Source organism: Dermacentor andersoni, chromosome 2 (genome assembly GCF_023375885.2).
Source record: "Dermacentor andersoni chromosome 2, qqDerAnde1_hic_scaffold, whole genome shotgun sequence".
In the NCBI taxonomy this organism is placed as follows: Eukaryota; Metazoa; Arthropoda; class Arachnida; order Ixodida; family Ixodidae; genus Dermacentor; species Dermacentor andersoni.
This window is the reverse complement of record NC_092815.1, coordinates 26278873-26303304: the sequence shown is the minus strand read 5'-3', so window position 1 is coordinate 26303304 and position 24432 is coordinate 26278873. Positions and strand designations below refer to the sequence as shown.

At 46.1% G+C, this 24432-nt stretch overlaps 1 protein-coding gene across 2 annotated transcripts in view; it reads right to left on the bottom strand.

The window, feature by feature from the left end:
- The window catches only part of HDAC4 (histone deacetylase 4), a 327955-nt gene that overhangs the window by 228278 nt on the left and 75245 nt on the right, over positions 1-24432 (bottom strand). For both annotated transcript variants that reach the window (XM_050189691.3, XM_072286365.1), the window contains exon 2: positions 14435-14546. In XM_050189691.3, the coding sequence (XP_050045648.2) occupies positions 14435-14453 (19 nt within the window). In that variant the 5' untranslated portion in view covers positions 14454-14546. The remainder of the gene's footprint in view (positions 1-14434; positions 14547-24432) is intronic.

The following is a 24432-nucleotide window of genomic DNA, read 5'->3' as shown; positions in this document are numbered from 1 at the left end:
ATAGGGATTTCCTCGTTGGCCATCGTCCAAGCGAGGCGCACTTGCGAGTCGCCACTGCGGATGCCAGGCCATGGGCTGCATTTCAGTCGCCGCGTGGGCGTGCGAGGACAGGAGCGAGCGCGACCTTCTCCGGTGCCTCACTCAACAACGCAGGCCGCGGATCCGTCTGTGCCCAGTGCGAACAGGCGCAGCGTTTGATCGCATGCCTGTGTAAAAGTGTGGCGCCTGCTTGTCAGCGTGTTTGCTACAGCCGGTGGTAGCTGCAGAATAATAACTCTGCGGCAAAAGCTACGGACCGAACGTCGGAAAGTTTTTGTTTCCTCCGTAAGATCTATCTATCTATCTATCTATCTATCTATCTATCTATCTATCTATCTATCTATCTATCTATCTATCTATCTATCTATCTATCTATCTATCTATCTATCTATCTATCTATCTATCTATCTATCTATCTATCTATCTATCTATCTATCTATCTATCTATCTATCTATCTATCTATCTATCTATCTATCTATCTATCTATCTATCTATCTATCTATCTATCTATCTATCTATCTATCTATCTATCTATCTATCTATCTATCTATCTATCTATCTATCTATCTATCTATCTATCTATCTATCTATCTATCTATCTATCTATCTATCTATCTATCTATCTATCTATCTATCTATCTATCTATCTATCTATCTATCTATCTATCTATCTATCTATCTATCTATCTATCTATCTATCTATCTATCTATCTATCTATCTATCTATCTATCTATCTATCTATCTATCTATCTATCTATCTATCTATCTATCTATCTATCTATCTATCTATCTATCTATCTATCTATCTATCTATCTATCTATCTATCTATCTATCTATCTATCTATCTATCTATCTATCTATCTATCTATCTATCTATCTATCTATCTATCTATCTATCTATCTATCTATCTATCTATCTATCTATCTATCTATCTATCTATCTATCTATCTATCTATCTATCTATCTATCTATCTATCTATCTATCTATCTATCTATCTATCTATCTATCTATCTATCTATCTATCTATCTATCTATCTATCTATCTATCTATCTATCTATCTATCTATCTATCTATCTATCTATCTATCTATCTATCTATCTATCTATCTATCTATCTATCTATCTATCTATCTATCTATCTATCTATCTATCTATCTATCTATCTATCTATCTATCTATCTATCTATCTATCTATCTATCTATCTATCTATCTATCTATCTATCCATCCATCCATCTATCTATCTATCTATCTATCTATCTATCTATCTATCTATCTATCTATCTATCTATCTATCTATCTATCTATCTATCTATCTATCTATCTATCTATCTAAACTAACTAACTAACTAACTAACTAACTAACTAACTAACTAACTAACTAACCTGTCGCGCTATCAAACTGCTCGTTATCATGACTGGCCGACGCCCGGCCTTACGGAAACTGCGTCGTCAGCACGGGCCCGTATTTTGTATGCCTATTCGGTTACATTTTTTTCATTCTCCTATTCTCAGTAGCCATGTCACTTAGCGGATCACGGCGATAACGGCGGTGCGCCGACATCCGAGCGAATGGCAAAAATCCGAAAGAATGGAAAATGAAATTTACAGTTACAAGGTTATAGCACTTAGGGTACTCTTTTGACCATATATTGTAAGGATTGTTTTCACCCTGCAGGGTGGTCATTTTTAAGTATTCCGGAATATTTGATAATCTATATTTCTTTTCGCAGAAAACACAGTTCTTGTCCTTGAGCGGGCATTTTCAGATAGGCGGACATTAGTTGCACGAGGAATTGAAAGACACATTCAACTATCTGAAGAAAATCACTATTTAAATTATCATTATTTATTTATTTATTTATTTATTTATTTATTTATTAGACGACTAAAGCTGAGCGGCCAATGCCAGCAATATATAGCACAGGGCGCTGCTTCGAGCGAGCTCTTGATAGCGAAAAAGAAAAATGAAAATGAAATCGTTGCAAAATGGCAACCCGGAAGTGGAGTCTACGGAGCTTTCAATTCGCAAGAAGTAGAGCAGCGTTTTGCAACGATCCATCTCATTTTCCATTCTTTTCGTCCTTCGTCTCGGCCGTCGTCCAGCCGCTATTTGCGTCTGGATCGGCCACCCGATTTTCGCAGTTGATGAAAGGAACGAAAAAGGAAATTTATCGCTTTACAAAATATAGTCCCAGTCTAGCAATGGCCACCCGCATTCTATATGCCCGGCGTCACTAGTTATTGGCTAGTGCCTGATCCTGAACAAGTCTCTCTATAAAACAACGAGTTTCGTTTTGTGAATACGATCCCGGGACCAAATTTACAAAGCTTTTCAGTCATACGTTCTCTTTGCCATTGGCTGACCGCTATTGCTAATAACGCTTCGAGCATCAGGATTGGCTGGAACTAGCTCCGAAATCAATTCCATAATGTAAGAGGTTTTTCTTGGTAAGTGTTCTCGGCCATTAGCCGGTCTCCTTCTGTAATGATATGACCTGTATCAGTATTGGTCGGACTTCGTTCTTCCGAACACCTCTAACATAACAGATATTTGTTCGTTTGCGTGTGTGTTCATACGTGGTCTTTGTCATTGGCCGGTCGCCATCGCTAATATTATGGCCATCATCAGGATTGACTGGAATGCGATCTCACGAACAATTCTTGCGTAAGAGCTTCTTGTGAGTACGCGCCCTGGTTCGTAACCAGCGGCCGTCGCTTCTAACAGGATTACTCTATTTACTCGATTGTAATGCGAGTTTTCTTTTCTTTTTCGTTATTTTCGTCGCTTGGACTGTACACCCTCGCGTTACATTAAAATAAAAGCAGCATTTACGATTTCAAAACAAATATTCTAATTTTCGCGGTTTTGTCGTTTCGTTGGCAACCTGGTAGTTTCGCTTTCGGGAGACTTCTCGTATCGGCACCGAACCTCTCCAATCTACCGGCGACAGCGCTCTTGGCACTGATAAAGAGCTTGGCACAGCGCCAGGAGCACTTGACGAGGAGGCTATCGATGCCGAATCACGCGAAATTTCGCGAAAGTAAGACTATCTCCCAAAGTGATGGCCCCACAATACCACCCAAGGAAAGCTCCGTCTCCTTCTTAGGTGACGACGACAAGTGAACTCGCTTCCCAATTGATTCCTTGAATAAAGTCATCGGTTGTCTTTCTGTTCATCTCGCGTTAAATTAACTGTTTTATTTATGTATTTATTTTATTTCACGGACTGAAAAATCGACCCTAGCGTTACGATCGTGGTTGTGTTATATTCGAGTAAATCGAGTACTGAGATGACTAACGCAGCAATCCATTACCGCCCATTTCTTGACATGTCACTGGTGACGCTGCACAAATCCGAGCAAATTTCATAAATGGCGGCTGCTAGCTCTGGATTTTTTCGAAAATAGCGGGCGCTGTCTTAATATCCCGGTTGTCAGCTCCACACCGCCTGTAACTTGATTGAGATATTTACAGCTCCGTGCGCTCTACTTGCATGTTCATTACGGAGTTTCAACAGGTGGTTCGTGGCACTTTTTCGATAAAGTAAATTGGTTAAATCACGAGCAATCAACTCAAGCTTTTGAAGCCGCGTTCACAAAGCTATTAGTTCGTAAGCGTATTGGCCTTTGGCTGCCCACCTTCGCTAATAATATTCCCCGCAAAACGATTGGCTGGAATTTACTCTTACAAACAATTTTGGCCTATAATACCTTTTCGTGAATACGGGCCAGACTTTTACACGGTAACAAAAAAAGAAATCGCAGGCGAAGTATCGATTAAGATAGCAAATCAATGAACAGCTAACTATGCGAAGTACGGATAGTAGTTTTATCGGCCGTATAAAGTTGTAAACACAGGCATACAACCAAATTAACAAGCGCGGTATAACGCGCGCACAAGCAAACATGCACATACCTCACTAAATGATCACGGAAACTCGATGTCAGAACGCTGGAGAGAGGAAGCGGGGCAGCAGCAGCGAGCGAATGGACCTTCGTCCGGCGCCTCGCAAAAACGCGAACTAAGCCGTGAAAACACAGCGCGCGGCTGGACTCGGTCCCTGCCGCAGATGGCTTTCCAGACACAGCGGCCCGCACTAGGACGATCCCACCCCCCCTTCCTGTCCTGCCCCCGGATCCTTGTGCGCGACAGAACACGGCGCGCTTCTTCCCCGCTTTCTTCCCTTGCGCACGTGAGATTGAGCCGCGATCGCCGACTCACCCTCGTTAGCCGTCACTCGCACATACAGCACACGGCGATGATTTTATCGCCCTTGGACTTTATACGGAACCTTACAGCGACGGCAGAGATGCGCCTAAAGTACATATATACTTTCTTTCACAATAAAAACAAACTTCAAACACGGCGATACCATGACAGGTTAAAGCTCTTTTATTCGCTATACCACGATATAGTAAAAATTGATGAATTCGCATTCGTAGCACCTGCAACAAACAGCTCACTCGGTCTCTTCACCCGAAAATAGGTGACTGAGCTTAAATGCAGAACAAGCACGTTCAAGAACTCTTCTTTCTCGGCTGATTGCCAATTGGAATGCCATCTGCTGATGTAATCGAACGACCAAGTCTTCATTCACTTCTGCAAGCGATTAGAAATACAGCGCCGTATAGGGGGGACCGCACTTACAGCACGTCACGTAATCTGCCCGTATGTCGTTGCTATTTCACTTTTCTTCTTTTTTCGCACTATTGAGTGTTCGAATAAATGCGCGCGCGTGCATCGTGCACTCTTGCTGTTTTTTTTCTTTTTCGTTATCCCTTGTTCGCTTCTACATAATATGAATGTCACTGCTTCACAGGGTGCCTAACAATATGTTCACATTTTATGTACTATGATAGTCATTACTTCGTAAGTTGTTCTGTAATTTTTTTTTTTACCTATAACGTTTTTTTTTTCGTTCTGAGTGTACGCATTGTCTCATGCGTGTCCTCCTCTAATCCTCCCCCCCCCCCCCCCGGTTTTGCTTTTGCGTACTGAGCTTGTATTAGCTGTGCCTGCTCTCACCCCTGCCTGTGTCCTCCATTTATTTTCTTTCCTTTCTTTTCTTTTTTTTTGTGTTTACAGAGATTGTTTTATGTTATATCTCTGCTCCCACTACTGCATAAGGCCTCAAAAATAGGACGGCAGTATGTAATACATAAAGTAAATAATAAATAAAAGAACGCAGACATATTAAAAGAGCTGGTGCACCATATCTATGACGACACTACATGTACCATATGGTTTTCTATATCTAAGCATCAAAATGCAGCACCCACAACCAAACCCTTTACTGCTACATTTTGTGAAGCCCCAGCACTGTTTAAGTAGGCAGAACATGCTCGGACAACGGACAAAGAATGGGAGAACCAGAGCGGCGATGTGAGCTTGTCGGTTAGACATATTGAATTGCGTGTGATGAAGTGTAGCGCCATACCAGGATATGCAGTCAATTTCTTTTTCTATTTAATTTTGTCCCTCGTGTAGTTTTTAATATGCGTGTCTGTTAGCTATGATTTTCGGACAGCGGGCTCGTCGGCAGTCACACTGCCCATTTTGTCACAGTTAACAAACAAAGAAACAAACAAACAAACAGCGCAACAGGGTGAGGCCATGACCGTGCAATGCAAGTCAGCCGCATCCATCGACTATATATATATATATATATATATATATATATATATATATATATATATATATATATATATATATATATATATATGGGTCCGGTCTTAATCAAGACTGCGACTGCAGTCACAGAGAGTTTATTTATACATATTGAGAAAGAAGCGAGCGAGAGGAAACAAAAACGTGAGGAAAAAAAGTGAGGAAAAGGCAGGAGTTGGAATTTTTTCGTCATTGGACTGGTCTTTTTCTATTCGGCTTCCCGACTTCACTCCAATATACCTAGCGGAATTCCTAGCTGTTGTACTAGCTTTATGAAAGCGACAATCTTCCAGGACAACCGCGGTAATAATCACAGATTCTTTGTCGCTGTGCACCTCACTTACTGCTCCCGGCGAGTCACACATATTGAAAACTTTGTACTGGCTCCAAGTCATTTGCGAAGTTTACGATTAATATGGGTACCTGAGCACACAGGCATATTTATGAATGAGGTGGCAGACCGCTTGGCCAAGGCTTCTATCAGCGGCGCGGTGCTTCCCCTTCTTCCAACGATGGGTTATATCACGTCCGTCAGGTTCAGAGGATACATCCGTTTAACATTACAATAAAATCTTAAATCATCCTTGGAACTGCACCACTTACAATTCCCTTGGAGCAGGAAATTTTGCAAAACAAGACAAACGGAAGTCACATTAACGAGATTACGTTTTCCAGTCCCATCTCTAAATTTTTACATGCACTGATCTGGTCTGGCGATATCCCCATTGCGCCATTTTTGCAACGCATTAGAGACGATTGAGCACTACTTACTGGAATGCCGGCGTTTCTCCTCCATGAAGAAAATGACATTAGAAATTACAGTGCGACAGCTCGGCCTGCCATTGAACACTCCGGTACTGCTGTCTTTCGGAGCGTCAGTGCTTGGGCGCTCACACAGGAATGTGTGATTCGCCCTAGAAAAATTTATTATTGAATCAAACCGACTTCATTGATGACCGTATTATTCTTTTCATTCCTCCTCTATTGCTTCATTTATATATTATAGATAATTTTTTTATATTTTTTTCCTCTTCATAGCATGACAATCTGCTGAACCGTTTTGATTTTTCCTCGCTTAAATTTAGGTGACAAAATTATAGATTTTTACCTTCTTTTTCTGAACACATAAGGAAACTCTGCCCGACTCTTGGCCAATCCCCGTGAGTGGGTAAGCGCCAAACGCATCAAGGACATCATCATCATCATCATCATCATCATCATCATCATCGTCATCATCATCATCATCATCATCTACCCCAACTACCCCGGTCATGTATCATCATCACGTGAATACAGATTTTACGCACTTGCGCGTGTATAAAAATAAATAAATGTAGTGGTATATATATGTGTGTGTGTGTGTGTGTGTGTGTGTGTGTGTGTGTGTGTGTGTGTGTGTGTGTGTGTGTGTGTGTGTGTGTGTGTGTGTGTGTGTGTGTGTGTGTGTGTGTGTGTGTGTGCGTGCGTGTGTGTGTGTATTCCCACCCACCCAATAGGCGCACACGAACTACATATTCCCCCCACAACGACCGCTGCAGACCAGGACTTGAACTCTGGATCGCGGACAAGCACTGTCTGCGGTTTGGGCGCAACGAAAGAGCTAGTATTTGTTGTAACTATACAGGACATAATGAGAGTTCGCGAAGGTTTTAGTGTGTGTGTGTGTGCGTGTCAGTCAGCGAGCGCGCTGTCTCTGTGCGTAAATTCCTTTACCGTTAAGTATACCGTATTTTCCCCCCAGTACCTGCATAGTACAGCATACCACGCTGCCAAATACACCTCGAGCTATTTAGTAAAGACAGCAGCACAAAAAAGAAACCGTACATCGAAGGCTCCAATAGCAGTCAATAAGTGCAAACTCGCTATCACCCGTATTCCTTATGCAACTAATTACGATCTATTACGTCATGTTAGTTTGCAGCATGTGCGTTATGTAATGTATTATGTATAACACGTTTACCTTCGCTCACTGAGTTCTTATGATAGCGCGTTAGTGAGTGGTTCTCTGCCTTTCCTCTCAACCACTTAAGTAGCACATTAGCTGCCTCTCCCTTCCTCGTGAGATCCTCTCTAGCACTTCTGGGTATTCAAAATAAACAACGTAAACAAACATTCATCTAGCTACATCATGTCCACTCCTCGCTCCCTTTCTGCAGTGGTGTCGATTAATCAGTGTTCACAAACGCGCCAACGGTAATCAATTCGCGTACGCCTCCACTTCCCAAATTCCTCCTCCCTAACGGGCAAAAAGAAACAGACAAAATACGCAAACAAAATCTTGCTTTTCCTATAAGCGTGAAACCATACGTCATAGCAAGTGGAACACAGCCACTGCGGCACCAGGGAGAGGAACGGGGACCACCGCAACCACGTCCCCGCGGATTTCGCCCGAGGTCCTGACAGAGACGAGGCCTGCTGCCACCATGAAAGACGTGCCCTCTTCTCACGCTGCGCGCGTGTTTTGGTACGCCTAGCGACGCCCCCCTTCTCGTGTTCTTTTTTTTCTTTCTCGAGCTAGCTCGGCATATCAGTATAAATAGAAGCGTATTTGGTCGAAACCGCCGGGGCGTCGCCTTCGTCGCAGAAGGGCGCCAGCGAGCTTTCCCTCCGCTGCGCGCTCAGTGGCTTCGCCGCAGCCGTCGCTCGGTGGCCCACAGAAGAGGCCTCCTCGCCTTGCGACCGGGAGAAGCAATCGCGACAAGAACGGGGACCATTTCTAAACGCGGGTCGCCCGTGTCTGTCGCCCGTTTTTTCCACTGAAGCGCATAAACAGACGAGGGGGAAGGAGGCTCGAGGTTGCGCCGGTTCGGGCCCGTAGCGCCGTTCTGCAACAACCAGAAGGTTGCGTCACGGAGCGCGTTGCCGCCACCACCCGCCGGTTGGTGGGGGACAACCAAAATAACTGTAACGGATTCGACGCGACCGCCGTCGTCTGGTTTTGTGGCCCGACCAGCCCAACTGTCAAACGAGAGAGAGCGCCGATGACGTCCCGTTTACGCACGGCGAGGTCAACAGTTTTGACCGCGGTCGTTTGCTTCTCTGTGTTCTTTTTTGGGGGCGTTTCTTTTCCAACGGATAAAGAAAGGGCAAAAGGGTTGCCATCATCTGAGATATACGTCGGCGTACAGCCGCGGCACCAGAGCTTTTGGCAGCGTTGAGGCGGAGAACAAACACATCGGCGTTCTTCGATCGTTCACCTGTACCGAGGTCCGCAGACCCTAAATACGCAGTACGCGAGATCAATTGGTCTTTAGATGACAGAGAGTTCAAAACAGTAGGCGATGCCTGTGGTCTCACTGCATTTGGTAATGAATACTGTGAAAAAATGTACTAGAGAGAGCCTGTATACGATCCGGCGCTTATGCTTTGTGACGCTGGCTCGGCTACACGGCGAATACAAGCATCGTGAACAATAGTCGATCTATGCACGCTATACGGCAGGAGACAGTAGCAAAGTTCCAGTGCCGAAATTCGTACAAGTGACTTCCAGGCGGTGTTATGATAACACAGATCTGTGCCTTACTTTTCGAGGTCCCAACTGGCTGTATGAACATTAGGCCACAATGCACGCTTTGCACGATTGAGCACGACGCCACGGCATCGCAGACAGATGACCTTTCTTTGAGAGAACATGATCGAGCCACATCCACTGGGACATCTTCCAGCGCTCAATCACCAGGAATTTGAAACAGCATGGACACAAACTAGAGTTTCAGCAACACGAATCGAGAAAATACCTCAACAGTCAGTTGTTCTCGTGACACGAAGCCAAATTGCTTACTGCCAGGGCGAAACCAGAATACGAGTACCAACGCCAACGCATGTAACTTTCAAGGCGTAGACAATTTGGAGCAACGCACATATAGAGATCAAGGCGGACCGCGGCTCTCAAGCCTTCTTCTGCGTACTACACCTCAACAGGCCGCTGCCACTTCACAAGCTTCGCACGCGCCGCGCAGCATCGCAAGCTGTCAAATGACAAAAGCGTGCTTCCTGAATGACGTCGCAGCAGCCTTGGAAGAGACTTTTGAGAAGCCTGGAACATTACACTCGCCACCAGACAAGTCTCACAAAAAGGAGCTGTATGCATGCAAGCTACCCATTCATCTCCAGGTCAACTTGCGCAAGCAATCAAAGGCATATTCCAATAGATACGCTACATCAACAACTGTCGCAACAACATCACAAAGATCAACATCAACAGCATCAAGAACAGTTGCAACGAGGAATACGTCAGTGAGCAAGTCAGCTAAACCCAAGGCCGACTCAACAAACACGACGTTTTGCAAGAAAGAACATTGCCGAGTACACCTTCAGCACCGTCTATGAGGACTGCACCCACCGCAAGGATTCCTGCGACGACGCTGTGCACAATCACAAAAACAACACGGGCATTTCCCTGGCATACCGGACAAACTAAGATTTCGCCCCCGCTACTCAGACCACCGAACGTGCGGGCGGGAGACTCCGCATGTCAACAGGACGCGACACCTGCTACATCCGAGTGCCCACACCTGCCATGTGTCCAAACCTTCCTTCATCGGGGCATACATATGTCGTCCGGAGTGCAACAGCCAGCCTCGGCCACCTGAGCTCGGCTGAACGCCACCGGACTGACATCGCCCATGTGAGAAGCATGACGGTATCGTCGGCCCCTGTAGCTACGGCTCTCTCAGGGGGAGGGGGAAGAGTGTGACGAAGCACGCAAGGGGACAATAAGGTGCACTAGTGGTGAAGGAGGAAGACGAAGGATAAAGGCGGTGTTCGGGCGATCATGTTTGTCTCGGTCCGCAACCCTCCTGCTCGCGTCACACACACACACACAGACACACACACACACACACACACACACACACACACACAAAAAAAAAAAAAAAAAAAAAAAAATCGGAGACGACTCAGCACATTGTAACGGAAAGCCAAGACACTCGCCCAGTAAGAACCGTAAGGAATGTACACCTTCCACACACGAAGCGCCGGGATTCAAAGCTGTAGATGGGAGTGGTGTATGGTCGATAGTCGCTATAAGCAAGATAGGTTTGCTCAGAGTATTGGTGAAAAAAGAAAACGATTAAGAAAAATGTAGGAAAGAGACGGGGCTGGGGTCGTCACAAGGCCATATACATTTACAGCATAAAGTAGATATGGACGAAATCCGAGACTGCAATACATATAGTAAAACATATCGGTCTCTCTGGATAGATGCCTATTTATCGCCGCATCATTTGAAAAAAAGATGCGTTTAGATTCTAACATCAAGACACGGCTTTAGAGTACGCAAAGCCTCTGTTTTTACATACGCCTGTCGTCGTCGGTGGTCAATATCGAATCGCTGCTAACCTAGCGCCCGTCTCGTCCGTCTTCATGCTGTGTTGCGTCTTCAGCGTTGCAAACATGTCACACAATTCAAGGGATCACCTAGCCCTTCTTCAACATAAGCCATTCATATGGCAGGCTTTCGGGGCGTGCTCGGAAGGTCGAGGTGCTACGACGGCGTTTTAATGCATAGTGCTATCTTCCAGTGCAGAGACGCGACAAACGAATAGACAAAACAATCGTAGCAAGATGGAGCGACCAAGCCGTTTGACGCAGCGACGCAGCGCTACGCGCACGCAGTATATTCCCGCGGCCACAAAATGAACGCCTTTGGCGCAGTCTTGAAACTGTATAAAGCACCGGCTCGCCGTGCGACAGAGCTATGTAGTTTCGTCGACGCCTAGCGCCGTCTGAAGGGATGTGTACCGCCATAGTACAACTGTGTACACACTTCAGAGTAGATATTTACTTCGGACAAAAGTCGACGAAGCAGGAAATTCATATACCATAACGGTTGTCGACGAAGGGTCGTGTGAACTTCACATGGAGGATTGTTTCGAACCCCCACCAAACGAAGCCTTACTACCCACAGGAACTATGCTCTGCATTCATGCATTTCCCGGCGCATGTGTACAGTAGACACACACACACACACACACACACACACACACACACACACACACACACACACACACACACACACACACACACACACACACACACACACACACACACACACACACACACACACACACACACACACACACACACACACACACACACACACACACACACACACACACGCACACACAGAGAGAGAGAGAGACAAAAGTTGGAGTAAGCAATACTCCAAAAGCTGCCAATTGTGCAACTAGGTGTTGCTGTCGAGGTCGCATATTCTTTCAACGCACGCACTCGAAAACGTGATAACGAGCCACCGCCGTCACAGCGCACGTGTGTACTGCATAAGCGCGTGTCGAACAATTACCTTTGCTGAAGGTGCTGGTGAGACGTGCCCAACAGTTCCGCGAGCGCCCCTGTGCTTTTCGCGCGCATACCGCACGCGAGCGCTTAATGCCGATTCGTTGTTTATGCAGATAAAAATGACGGGGCTTGTATTTCTTTTTTTCTGCCCAGAACAGAAATCACCTCCTCATAGAGTGCTGCCGTGATGGATGGCTCTCGAGTGGCCGTCAGGAGAGCAGTTTTGCGCAATGGCCAACAATCAGATGCTCTTGTCCTTGCACGAGTTTTCCTTCCAACACGGGAACGGAGGAATAGGGTTTCAATGCTATCTCTGGTCACGAGGCATCGTTATGCAGAAGCACAAAACACAGACACACAGACACGCCCGCGCACGCACACAAACGCGCACACACTCACACGCATAGAGAGAGAGAGAGAGAGAGAGAGTTCGTAAAAGTTTCACCTACGCGCGGACACCCACCCACAGCTGGAAATAGCAGCGATTCTAGTAACCCACAGACGCATAGCAGATAAGGCAGCAGTTCCCCGTCATTTCGCAGTAAGACGAGCCCCACAGTCGAGTGCGCGGCGGCGCCTGACAGTCGCGGACACGGCGCTTATCAGGCGCCCGCCGGCCTCGCGATCCGAGCACCGGATGACCGCGGGAACACGACCCCAGATCGTGGAAAGCCTTGAGGGATCCCCTTCCCGCTCCCTTGAGGGCCGGCTCGCTCGCGCGCACTGCGGCATTGCGTAAGGGCCAAGGCGAGACAGCGCGCTCTGATGTCAGGCTGCCTAGCACTACTTCGAGGCCTCAACAGGCAGCCCTCTCGAAGGTCAGCGACAGGCATCGCCGTTGAAGCGGCTGGTCAGCCGCCTCAATTGTTGTGTATGGTAATACCGTAAATTATTTGTTACGTAATGTTCAGTCTGACAGTCAGCCGTTGCACTTCCCGATAAGCCCGGACGGTGATTTAGGGAACTCGATCGGTAAAAATGTGCCGTAATTCTTGACACACCGCTCTGTGTGACACGAGCAACATGGAATCACCGGCTAAGACCCTTGCGAGAGCCGGACGTCTGAAATTTTTCGATCAGGCGCACCAAACGTTTTTCCAGCACGTGGTTTTGTAGTTGCAGTTATGACTGCCTCGATTCATGCGAGCATTAAACATTTTACCGATATGCTTTTGCGGGCGGCAGCATGGACATAAGTCAAAGCGGAGAAATCGCGTCTCGTAGGCGTAGTCGGTGACCGAATGTTGTTATGGCATTAGAAAGCATCGGTATATATAGCTACGTGTATATCAAGAACCACAATAAATAAATAAATAAATAAAGGAAGGAAGGAAGTGACCTCGGTCGCGATATATCGTAGGACTTCTCGATACAATCGTGTGGCAAGTAAAATTAAAAATAAAACAATAAAACTGGCTTGGCTAAGTGTTTGCTCCGTGGTCGTAATGGCATAGCGACGCACTGCGCTCTATGTTAGCCTTAGAAAAATTTGCGGCGCTAATATGCAAGGTTCAATAATGCAGCTGCAATGCATGCCCCAGTTTGCAAGCGCTAATTTTAAGGGTCTATTTTAAAACCTTCTTACTTAATTTAAAAGTTGCGGGCGATTTCCCGTAAGGTCAACCCATTTCCTCACAACTATTCTAACAGAACAAGCTAATCAGCCATTAAAGACTTTCGGGGTCTAAGCCGCTTTCGTTTCACAAGGAAGCGCACAATCGCTTCTGACCGCGCCCTTTGTGGACTGCGCGTTCCGCTGTCACGGGCTTCGATCCTGCGACAGTTGCCCCCGCGGCAGCCGCATCCCGTGGCCCGTGGTTGAGGCGTACGTGTGGTTACACCGCCTCGTGTTCGTTTACTATACACAAAAAGTTACTAGAGGGAAAGCGTGACGATAGTGTCTAGCTGCGCTGCGAGTGTGGCGGTTCAGGCAGTGTGAAAATGATGGATAGAACATGAATTTGCCAAAACTTGGTTCCTCCTGGCTTAGTTGAAACGACTTCGCGGAATTGCACATCTTCAGCCAAAATATTGCTCTATAAATCCCACAGTTCGCAACCGTTCGCAACAATTACTAATGTGTGCCGAAACTTACCGCTTCCATATGAGTTCAGAAAAGTGTGCTTGCTTGTAAATTAAGAACTACTACTACTACTACTGCTGCTACTACTACTACTACTACTACTACTACTACTACTACTACTACTACTACTACTACTACTACTACTAATAATAATAATAATAATAATAATAATAATAATAGGAGGAGGAACGTCGGAAGCCACAAGCACTACGATTACGTAAATCTGCTACCCATCATTATCACAGCAGCTGAATCATCGCAGTGGCAGATTTAACTGTAATAATTTACGAAGGAAGCTAGACGCGATTTCGTCAGTGCATCTCGGCACCTGGCTCACCTTTGGTGGGTTCCGCCATGGCTCTGCGTGCTGCCGCTGGCTCCGCCTGGGGGCAGACGCTGCGGCCGCGCCACGACTACGCACGCTGCGCGCTCATCGGCCCCGCATGGCGCTGCGAAGTAAGGGGAAGGCGAGACACAAGGTGAGTGAGCATCGCAACCGACGTTGTCCCACCCCATTCGCAAAAACCCAAGCAAGCTCGTTACCGAACGCACACGAGCACACACAAACTAGCGCGCGACATTTTGCTGGAAGCTTGGCGATGTTGTTACTGGAAGCGGTTAAAAGTATTAACAGCGCTGAAGGGACTTTCGCGTGTTTACGGAAGCGTGTGTGTGTCCCTTACTCTTCGTTTACTCTCATTTTTTTTTTATTGAAGTGAATGTTAGGAGAGGTTGGCGCCTTTATGGTGGCACCGGCTACTCCTTGTCACTTGGCAAACGAAACAAATTTGCGTACAAAGGAAGAATAGCGGCACAAAATATAACACTCAGTAGAACACCGGATCAATAAAAAATATACAGTCCAGCAGTACATCTGTACTTTCCTTTACGCCTGCGCGGAACTTCACAAATGTCCGTGTTATCTGACTGTTTCCCGTGTGCTTTTCCTGTATACAGTATTGCCTGCCCTGCACGGGGAGTGGCCGGCATCTATGAAAACGTCAACCTCTCCTCTAAAGACATACTTAAAAAAAAAAAAAACGTGACAAAGAACAGGAAGTACGCAAGACGAACGCTGAATTACTCACAAGCACAGGACTTGCCAGTGTTATGCATACTTCGCGTTCTTTGCACACCGTCCTTTCAGCCGCTTTTGACATGCTCTGTATCGTCCTTGCGCAATAAAAATTACCAGCCACCAGACCTGGAGCGCGCAGCGATTGCTGTGTACATTACGCAGAAACCTCAGTGAGGGAAAGTATAGCGAGTACAGCCTGTATAGAGAAAAATGCGGTACTTGAGATATTTGCTCTGCAACGATGATAATGCGGGGCGACACACGACGGCCAACACGGAGCAGCACCGAAGAAGATCACGCACTCACGTGCACAAGACCGGACTGACTGATTACACTTACACAACGGTATCTCCACAACGTAAACAACAAACTGGATTCCTCCAGATGCACCAGCCGTGACGTGTACGTAGACAACAAGCACGCCTTTTAGAAAACGCTTTATCGGACAGGAGTCATCGCGGACTCGCTCGAGATTTGGCATTTCGGTCCGCACGAGACGTCGTGCGGACCGAAATGCCAAATCTCGAGCGCTTCCGTTAGGTTTACTAAGCGTTCGGCGTACCAACACGAGCTTACGCGAGAAAAAAAAGCAAGAAAGAAAGCAAGGCCCAACGGAAGTTACGCAAACAGTGACACATCGATGTCGCATCGTGAACGCGCACAAACGCGATCGTTCCCCAGTCGAATTTTATTCCTTCCCTTTCGTTACTGTTGTATTCGAAAAGACGCCACCATTGCGCTTTATTTTCAGGTGAAAAAAATGATGCACTCATTCTTATCCCGCCGAACATTTTCTGTACGTACATGTAGACGGGCGGAAATTCGGATCTTTCACATCAAACCGGGGGGTACAACAAGGTTCCGCTCTAGCACCGTTATATATTGTTGCCTTCATGCCTCTAGCGTGTTATAAGCTACAGGACGTTGATCACATAAGATTGCGCATTTACGCCGACGTACGACGTCAAACTGTGGTTCACTCACACAGACCCTGAGATACGGTGTGAACAAGCGCAGGAAGGTCTTGGTGTTTTACACCAATACGCGCAGGCTATTGGACTCCCGATGTCGACATAGAAATGTCGCTGCATACAAGTTTGCCAACAAACCGCGCAGAAAGTCAATTTGCGATTGCGACTTCCATGTCAAGGCTGTCTCATCGCTGACTCCTGAGACTGAAGAGCTGCGGTATACTTGGCCTGGAAGTTTACCAGTCGGGGTCTAGCATGAAGTGGATCAAGAACATAAACAAAACATCATCAGAAACAGTTCAGCTGGTTGGAAGAATTGCGCCACGGAGTGGTGGGGCTCCCAATGACGTGGATTCTTGCCTCGTGCGCTCTATTCTGCAGCCTCGCATCATATGTATATCAAGCGCAGTTCTTGCGACTGTCTGTTCAACAGTGGCACAAACTTGAGGTTATCAAAGGAAGTGCCATGGGAGCTATTCGGCCCTCCCTGTGCCAACGCTACAAGAGCACGCCCAGCTTGACACCATTTCTGAGCTTGTTAAGCGGCGACAGCAAGCAAGAAAGCTGAAAAGATGCCACATACCGACAATCGCAGCGCTCCGTTCCTATTCCTATGGATATTGTGCCATGACAACGAACTTGGACAATCTTCTACCGTAGAAGTATACATCACTAACTAATAACGAGACGACAAAGCTCCGCTGGTGGGTGCAACCGACTGCAACAACTGAAACTAACGTACCTGCGGGTAGCTGTGTGATATACACGAACGCGGCGGTTAACTCAAGAAGAGGGCAAATAGCCTTATGAAGCCCGACACACACCGAGATCCAAGTCACTCACAGCTATGCAACGTACTTTTCAGACCTCTTATTATTTGAGCTGCAGGCTATACGCGCCACGATAGAAACCCTTGCCAATTTGCCTAACATCAACGAAGCCCACATCTATATCGATAGCCTCGGCGCAGTTAAGCATCTCAAACAAGAAGCAAAAATGTTGCGTATTTGTGAGAAGATGCACAAATTTCAGAATTCTGCCCGTGTGAACGTTATTGACCACTGGGTGCAGTGGTGCAGTGGTGAAGTGGGTGCAGTGACCACTGGGTGCAGTGGCAGGCACATGGTCATGAGAACAAAAATGACCTTACGGAACGCATTGCTCACTCTTTCTCGACAGCCGTAAACCCTCCTATTTCCCTACCCTCTGACCCCCGCTCTGTTTTCGTTACCCGAAAACCCATCCTCCGGCGTTACACGCATGCTCTAATCCCCCGCGTGTCGATGTGCTCCTTTCTCCCCAATCTTTCTCGGGCGGAGGAAGTCTCTCTCCGTGGACTTCGGGCCTGGGCGGCCCTTACACCAGCCATAACTTGTGCATGGGGTCAACCCATTCGAAGACATTTTCCAGTGCCCGAAGCGCTCCGCTCCTGCGTCTGGAGCGGATGTTCGTCATCTACTCTGGACGTGCTCTGGGACAAAAACAATTCGCGAAAGTCTACTTAAACGTGTGAGATCGAACAGTGATCAGCTGAAGACTATGAAAGATGGCTTATGGACAACACATTTTATAAATAAATATTGCAGTGTCTCTATGAAAAGGGCTTGGACTTAGTTCCAAACTTAGGAGGTTCAGGATGAAACTTTGAAACATGGCGCCGGAAACCAGTGGCAGAAGCCATACAACTTCGCCCTCATCGTCTCTAGTCAGCTGGCCTTTTTCATCGCTACAGTATTGCTATATCGTTCGACTACCTGCCAATAATTAGCATGTCACCACACCTCCCACATCAGGTGCGCCGACAGACCTTCTTCGATGACACAGCGGGTGTTCCCACGTGTGGCACGTGGGTGTATTAATGCGATTAGCACTCGGCACCTAAATCTAAGCAATTAGATTTGGGTGCACGTTAAAGAACACCAGGGTGTCAAAATGTATCCGGAGTCCGTCATTACGGCGTTCCTCATAATCCGATTGTGGTTTTGGCGCGTACAGCCCCATAATTGAATTAAAGTTGGGCACTTCTGCCGCGATACGATATGCCATGTGAGGCAATGACAATGTTCAACCCTCTCACAGGTTATGAACAAAGGCGCAACACGACGCCTCAAGCAAACACGTCTCTCTGTGTACTACGCAGACAAAGAGCCGTGGTGCACGCAAGGTAACGTTTAACATCAACTCGTCACTCTCGTATGGACTGAACGTTGAAGAAATTAAACATTCGCCGTTAACATCACCGCTAATTACCGCCAATCAAACAGCACAGTAAGCTATTTATTTATTTATTTGTTTGTTTATTTATTTAATTATTTATTTATTTATTTATAGTACCCTCAGGGCTTACAATGAAGCATTAAAGAGGGGAGGGGCTAACAAATACAGATAAATATGCAAGAAAGGAGAAACGAAAACACGAATACTAATCAGATGACAATTCATGGTGCAACGTAAAAATAACGCGAGAGCGACACAAAAAAAAGCATATTACGGTAAAAAAATAATTATGCAAAGAAAAACAGAAAACTTCGGTAATACAGATTAAATATACATACATGGTATATGGGACAAGTTAGAATGAGACAATAAGCACAGAATGATAGAAAATAAAGCATAATGCGAAATACACCGTTTGTACATTAGGTAGATAATCAAAAAGAAAACTTATGAACAATACTGATCAGGAGAAAACGGAATTGCTTCGTTATACATTCACATCAAGGCATGCTAGATAATATTAGTAAGTGCCTTACGAAAGTTATCTCTGTTAGTTGTATAGACTAGTGGATCCGGTAGGTGATTCCATTCCTGGCATGATTTTGGAAGAAATGAATTACCATAGGTAGACGTTTTGTGGAATGGGATGTTCACCTTATGACGATGGTCCAAGCGTGCAGAAGTAAAAGAGGCTGGTTCGATAAAGCGTGACTTGAGTGTAGGAATTAAGTGGTATATTTTATGGAACAGACAAAGGCGAGCGATTTTTCTGCGTTTGGAAAGGAGAGATATGTTGAGGGCAAGTCTGATGCTAGTTACGCTTGCTGTGCGCTGGTAATTGTTCAGAATTAACAATTACCTATTAAGCTATGCTTATATCGATGCCCGCAGTGCCTTGGATTCGCATATTTTTTACATTTGGTACCTTCAAGTGGAAAGCGTAGTTCCTTTAATAAAGCGAATAGTTTTCTAGGAGCGTTCGGCTATTCGTTTACAATGATAATCATTCTCGATGGTTTTCGCACAATTTTAATACGAGAGCCTATTCACGCCACAGCGTTAAGGGCCCCGTGTCGCAGAAAATCCGGTACAGGCGTCGGCGGAGTTGTCCGTGAGCGAAAATTTCCGTATATATTTAGGTGTATGTGTATGCCACACCGTGCTATATGACATGCGGTATATGCGGGTTATATTGCCACACCATCCCATCACTCATGTTGCTCAGGTTTTTGTCTTACCTTCTTGACAAAGTTATTCATCAGAATTTTGAGAATGACAGCCCACAGAGAAATATCATGGAACAAAACACCGACAGCGCATGCCTTTTATGTTAAGTCTTCTCAGAGTTCAATATTAAAAGTGCGAAACTATAACAAAAACCTGAACATTATTTTATTTTATTTTTTTGGCGCGGCTGTGCACTATCTTTAGAATGGCCCCCCACAAGAGGCCGAGTTTCTACCAGAAAGCTCGCCTTTGTCCATAGCGTTCGCCACCAGCGTTTCCCAATAAACATTACGGTTGGTTACATAAGCTGCAGTTGCCAGGAAGCGTGAGTAGTAGTCAGAGATCTTTGAATGCTATCGCTTTCCACTATTAAAGGCGAAGCTTAAGCGTCCTCCAAGTTTTTACCTCGCTCCAAAACACGCACTCGCGCTCCGCACACCCAGCTATAGTATAGTAAGCAGGTCACGAATTCACGGAAAGTTTAACTGCGTCTTACATTAGCTGTATCGCGTAGACTTTACACCACGCGCTGCTGTCGTGAAATATACTTCCCCATGTGCACCCTATAGCTGTATCGCCATGTCAGGCCTATTGGTTATTGGCGCCATGCCGCCTCGCTGATGCCGACGACCACGACGCTTATTTCTATCGCGTGTGCGGTACATTGCGTTTAAATTTTCGGACGCAAGATATTTTCCTCAGTTGAATAAAACATTCAGTTGCTGCTACTGAGCGCCTCTGTCATCTTCTCATTCCTTCGCGCCTCTTGCGTTGTTCGCTATATGAAAGAGCTTTTTTTGCATTAAATACTTTCTTTCTTTAATATACAAAGGTTTGTACATGCATGTGGCCGGAGCCATTGTCACAAGGATAGCAGCAAGTGCAGTGCAATAAAACGCTCGTAAACCGGAAGGGAAAAGACGCGTGCACTCAAAAATAATTTACAACATTAAAACTGAATAAGGGTGTAAATCGGCCCTATAACGTAAACAATTAAACCCTACACACAAAAGGAGTAGAACGGTGTGAATTATAGGCCGGTTTAAAACTTTATTCAGTTTTAAGGGTGTAACTTGTTTTACAACATGAGCATGTGCATTTTCAGTATATCAAGCTAGCCACCATTTACGGTCACTGTGGAAATCTCACGTTTCTGCATGTGCAGGACCTGCGAGACTTGGTGGCGTGCGCGAAGAAGCCGCTGCCAACACAAGCGCACAATTTATTTATTTATTTATTTATTTATTTATTTATTTATTTATTATTACCTCAAAGGCCCCAGTGTGGGGTATTACATGAGGGATGGGTGACCACTTGAGTGGAATACGGACTCAATGGCAGCCTTGAAATGATGTGGATTTGAGTGGTACACGGCGTCGGCGGAAAGGTCATTCCAGTCCCGGGCAGTCTTCACAAAGAAAGAATGTAGGTGCGCAGTGGTCCGGGCGGGCGGAGGATACACAGATTTTTCGTGACGTAATCGGCAAGACTGGCGGTGTGCTGGAGTGATGGCTGAAGTACTAGGAGCAGAATGATAAAATTTGTGATAAAGACACAGTCTGAAAACATGACGCCTTATATCTAGATTGGAAATTCCTGCTTTTAATTTTAGCTGAGAGACACTAGTGTGGTAAAATTAATCAGAATAAATATAGCGAGCTGCACGATTCTGAACTGCTTCTAGAGTGTTAGAAAGGGTGGTTTAGTGTGGGTCCCAAACAGAGCATGCGTATTCTAGCTTAGGTCTGACAAAAGTTAGATAAGTTAGTATCTTTAAGGATGGTGGTACGAAGCGCAAGTTGCGGCGGAAGTAACCAAGCGTGCGATTGGCTTCGTTAGTGATATGTTCGTAATATGAGAGGACCAAGAAAGGTTATTTGAGAGTGTAAGGCCAAGGTACTTGCATGACTCCACTGATGATATTTCCGAGTTGCAGTGAACGTACTTAAGAGTATGGTGAAGTTTCCGTCGATGAAAAGGTATTAGTAAAGTCTTTGTAGTGTTCAGTGACATTAGCCACATGCTGCACCAAAAGGTAACTTTGTTTAGATCATCTTGCAATGCGTGGTTGTCGGTATCAGCTAGGATTGGGCGATAAATGACACAATCGTCAGCAAAAAGGCGAATGTTAGATGAAAGATTAGCCGGTAAATCATTAATATATATATAAGGAATAGGAGGGGCCCGAGAACTGTGCCTTGGGGTACACCGGAGAGAACAGGGCTTTTAGAGGAGGAGTGGTTGTTAGCATACACAAACTGTTGTCTGTTAGTTAAGAAATTTCGTATCCAGTTAAAAACAAGGGGATTAAGGTGCAAGCGAGAAAGTTTTAGGAGAAGTCGTTGATGCGGAACTTTGTCAAACGCCTTTCCGAAATCTGAAAAGAGGGCATCAACTGGGATGTTTTGATCAAGGTTAGAGCTTATGTCATTTATAAAGAGTGCTAATTGGCTATCACAAGATAAACCTTTACGGAAGCCATACTGGTTAGGGTGGAAGAAACTGACAGATGTTAGGAATGTAGCAATGTGGGAGTAAAGCACATGTTCCATTAATTTTGAACAGACGCTAGTTAGAGAAATTGGGCGGTAGCTACTACATGATGATGAAGGACCTTTCTTTAGGACTGGGATAACCTTACCCACTTTCCAGTCATCCGGCACCACTTCTGATGATAAAGAAAAGCTGAAAAATGTGACCTAACATCTCGCTTGTAACATATTTAGTATTTTTTAAGACTTTAGAATTAATACCATCGATGCGCGGTGAAGACGAATTGAGGCTGATACAGAGAGAAAGAGAAGGCACGGGCCACGATAAAACGCCGAGCAAAACCTACGTGTAAACAAATAGGAGGTCCATAATGATCGCAACTCGCATTAAGCACAACGCCATACGCACGCGCGCTGACTTTCATCCACACGGACGTTTGTCAGCTTGGAACGGAGAGCTCAACATCATTTCGAGGAAGGGTTTCAGGCGCGCCCGTGTCAGGGTCAAGAAAATAATATCATAGCTGTTGTGCGTATCCAAAGCAATTACAGAACATAGAGGTGCCAGCAGTGGATATTTTCACGAGTCATATGCCAAGTCGACGGAACGAGGAAGACAGAGAGAAGAATCGAACACGTTTATTTACAGCCTTGTGTGACCGTACACGACTGGAACTCGCGTATAAACTCATGGCGTGGTATTTTTCTGTTTTTTTTTTTTGTTGTTGTTGTCCTTTCTTTTTTTAAATTCCCGACTCAGTCTTTTCTGAGACTCAGCAAAAAATAGTCCGAAGAGTCTGTTCTTGTTTCATTTTTTTTTCTACCTCGCCTTCTTACCGTTCTTATTAAAGTACTCTGTGGTAAGTTCTTCGCTATGAAGTGGCCGGTGCTTCTGAAATCAAACTTTCTATGCTGTCGGAACTGACGATGCAACAACAGCAAAGGAAACACTTAAGGGCCCTGAAACATTTACGTGGTGTTTCTTGTATATAGGTAGAGAAAGATATAATGCTGCCTGTTACGCTGGTGCCTTGGTGTTAGTATCAAGGTTAGTACGACTGCCTTTCCCAGCCCCTGCTCAAACATCCCCTCTGCAATGCCTCTGGCATCTTGCGTAATACAAATTAAAAAAAAAAAACGTCTCCCTTGACTGCAGACAGTAGTGCTGGCGTTACCTGCGTGCGCAAATGAGCGCGTACATGTCTTTCTGTCTGTCTGAGTGAGTGAGTGAGTGAGTGAGTGAGTGAGTGAGTGAGTGAGTGAGTGAGTGAGTGAGTGAGTGAGTGAGTGAGTGAGTGAGTGAGTGAGTGAGTGAGTGAGTGAGTGAGTGAGTGAGTGAGTGAGTGAGTGAGTGAGTGAGTGAGTGAGTGAGTGAGTGCGGGCGGGCGGGCGGGCGTGCGCGTATGAACCATTGAAGCGTTTCGCTAAGTTAAAGGTGACCACCCTGCCACTCGAAACCAAGGTACATTGCGCTGAACGAAGCACGTCTGCGTCGGCTGTTACGAGCACTGGCAACTGGCCCCCGTACACTTCACTCGTTTCTTTTCCCTTGGCTATGCGCAGCCGTTCTAACCCCCACTCCTTTACCCTATAGCTTATCAGCGAAACAAACTATGTGCACCTGTAGACTATCCGCATACAGCGGGGAAGCTGAACTCCGATCAGCGTTCGGGTCATGAATTCCACACACTGCGTCCCACAGAACGAATCCCCGAAACAACAATGGGCCGCGCGGAGACGTCAGGCGCGAGCCTCTTACGTACGCCAGCTCTGGCGGTGTCGAAAGAAACCAGTCCAGACGCCAACACCACCGTTTACCGCAGTGTCACTGACAGGTGCCGCGACCACAATCGCAAGCAGCGGGGACAGGGCATGATGGGAGGAGGCGATGCAAAGGAAGAGCTCAATGCGGGCTGCAGCGCGCGCGCAAGCCGGTTTCTCACAAACACGGACACACCGGCGGCGCGGCAGAGACAAAAGGGGGCGACAGAATCATGCGGACGAGACATGGTGGAGCAGCGCGAACCGGGAAAACAGCCGTCAACGGTCCGTGGCGAAATCGGCGCGGCAAACAACACGCTCGATGTACTGCCGGTGCACTGAGCGCTATCTATAGATGCAGTGTATGGCGTAGGCCCGGGAGCGGACGGTTGTGCGCAACCCGAGCTTCACGAGTTTCGCACAAAGCGCGCGGTCGGGCACTGGAAACCTGTGCCGATCGACTATACGGCAAGCTATGCATGCAAGCGCGTGCGGCATGTTTCGCAGCGTGTGTTCTTTTACGCTTATTGCGAGCGAGCCTGCGGGCGTGAGGTAAGGCTCGCTTTCAGCGTGCGCCCTTTTATAAGGC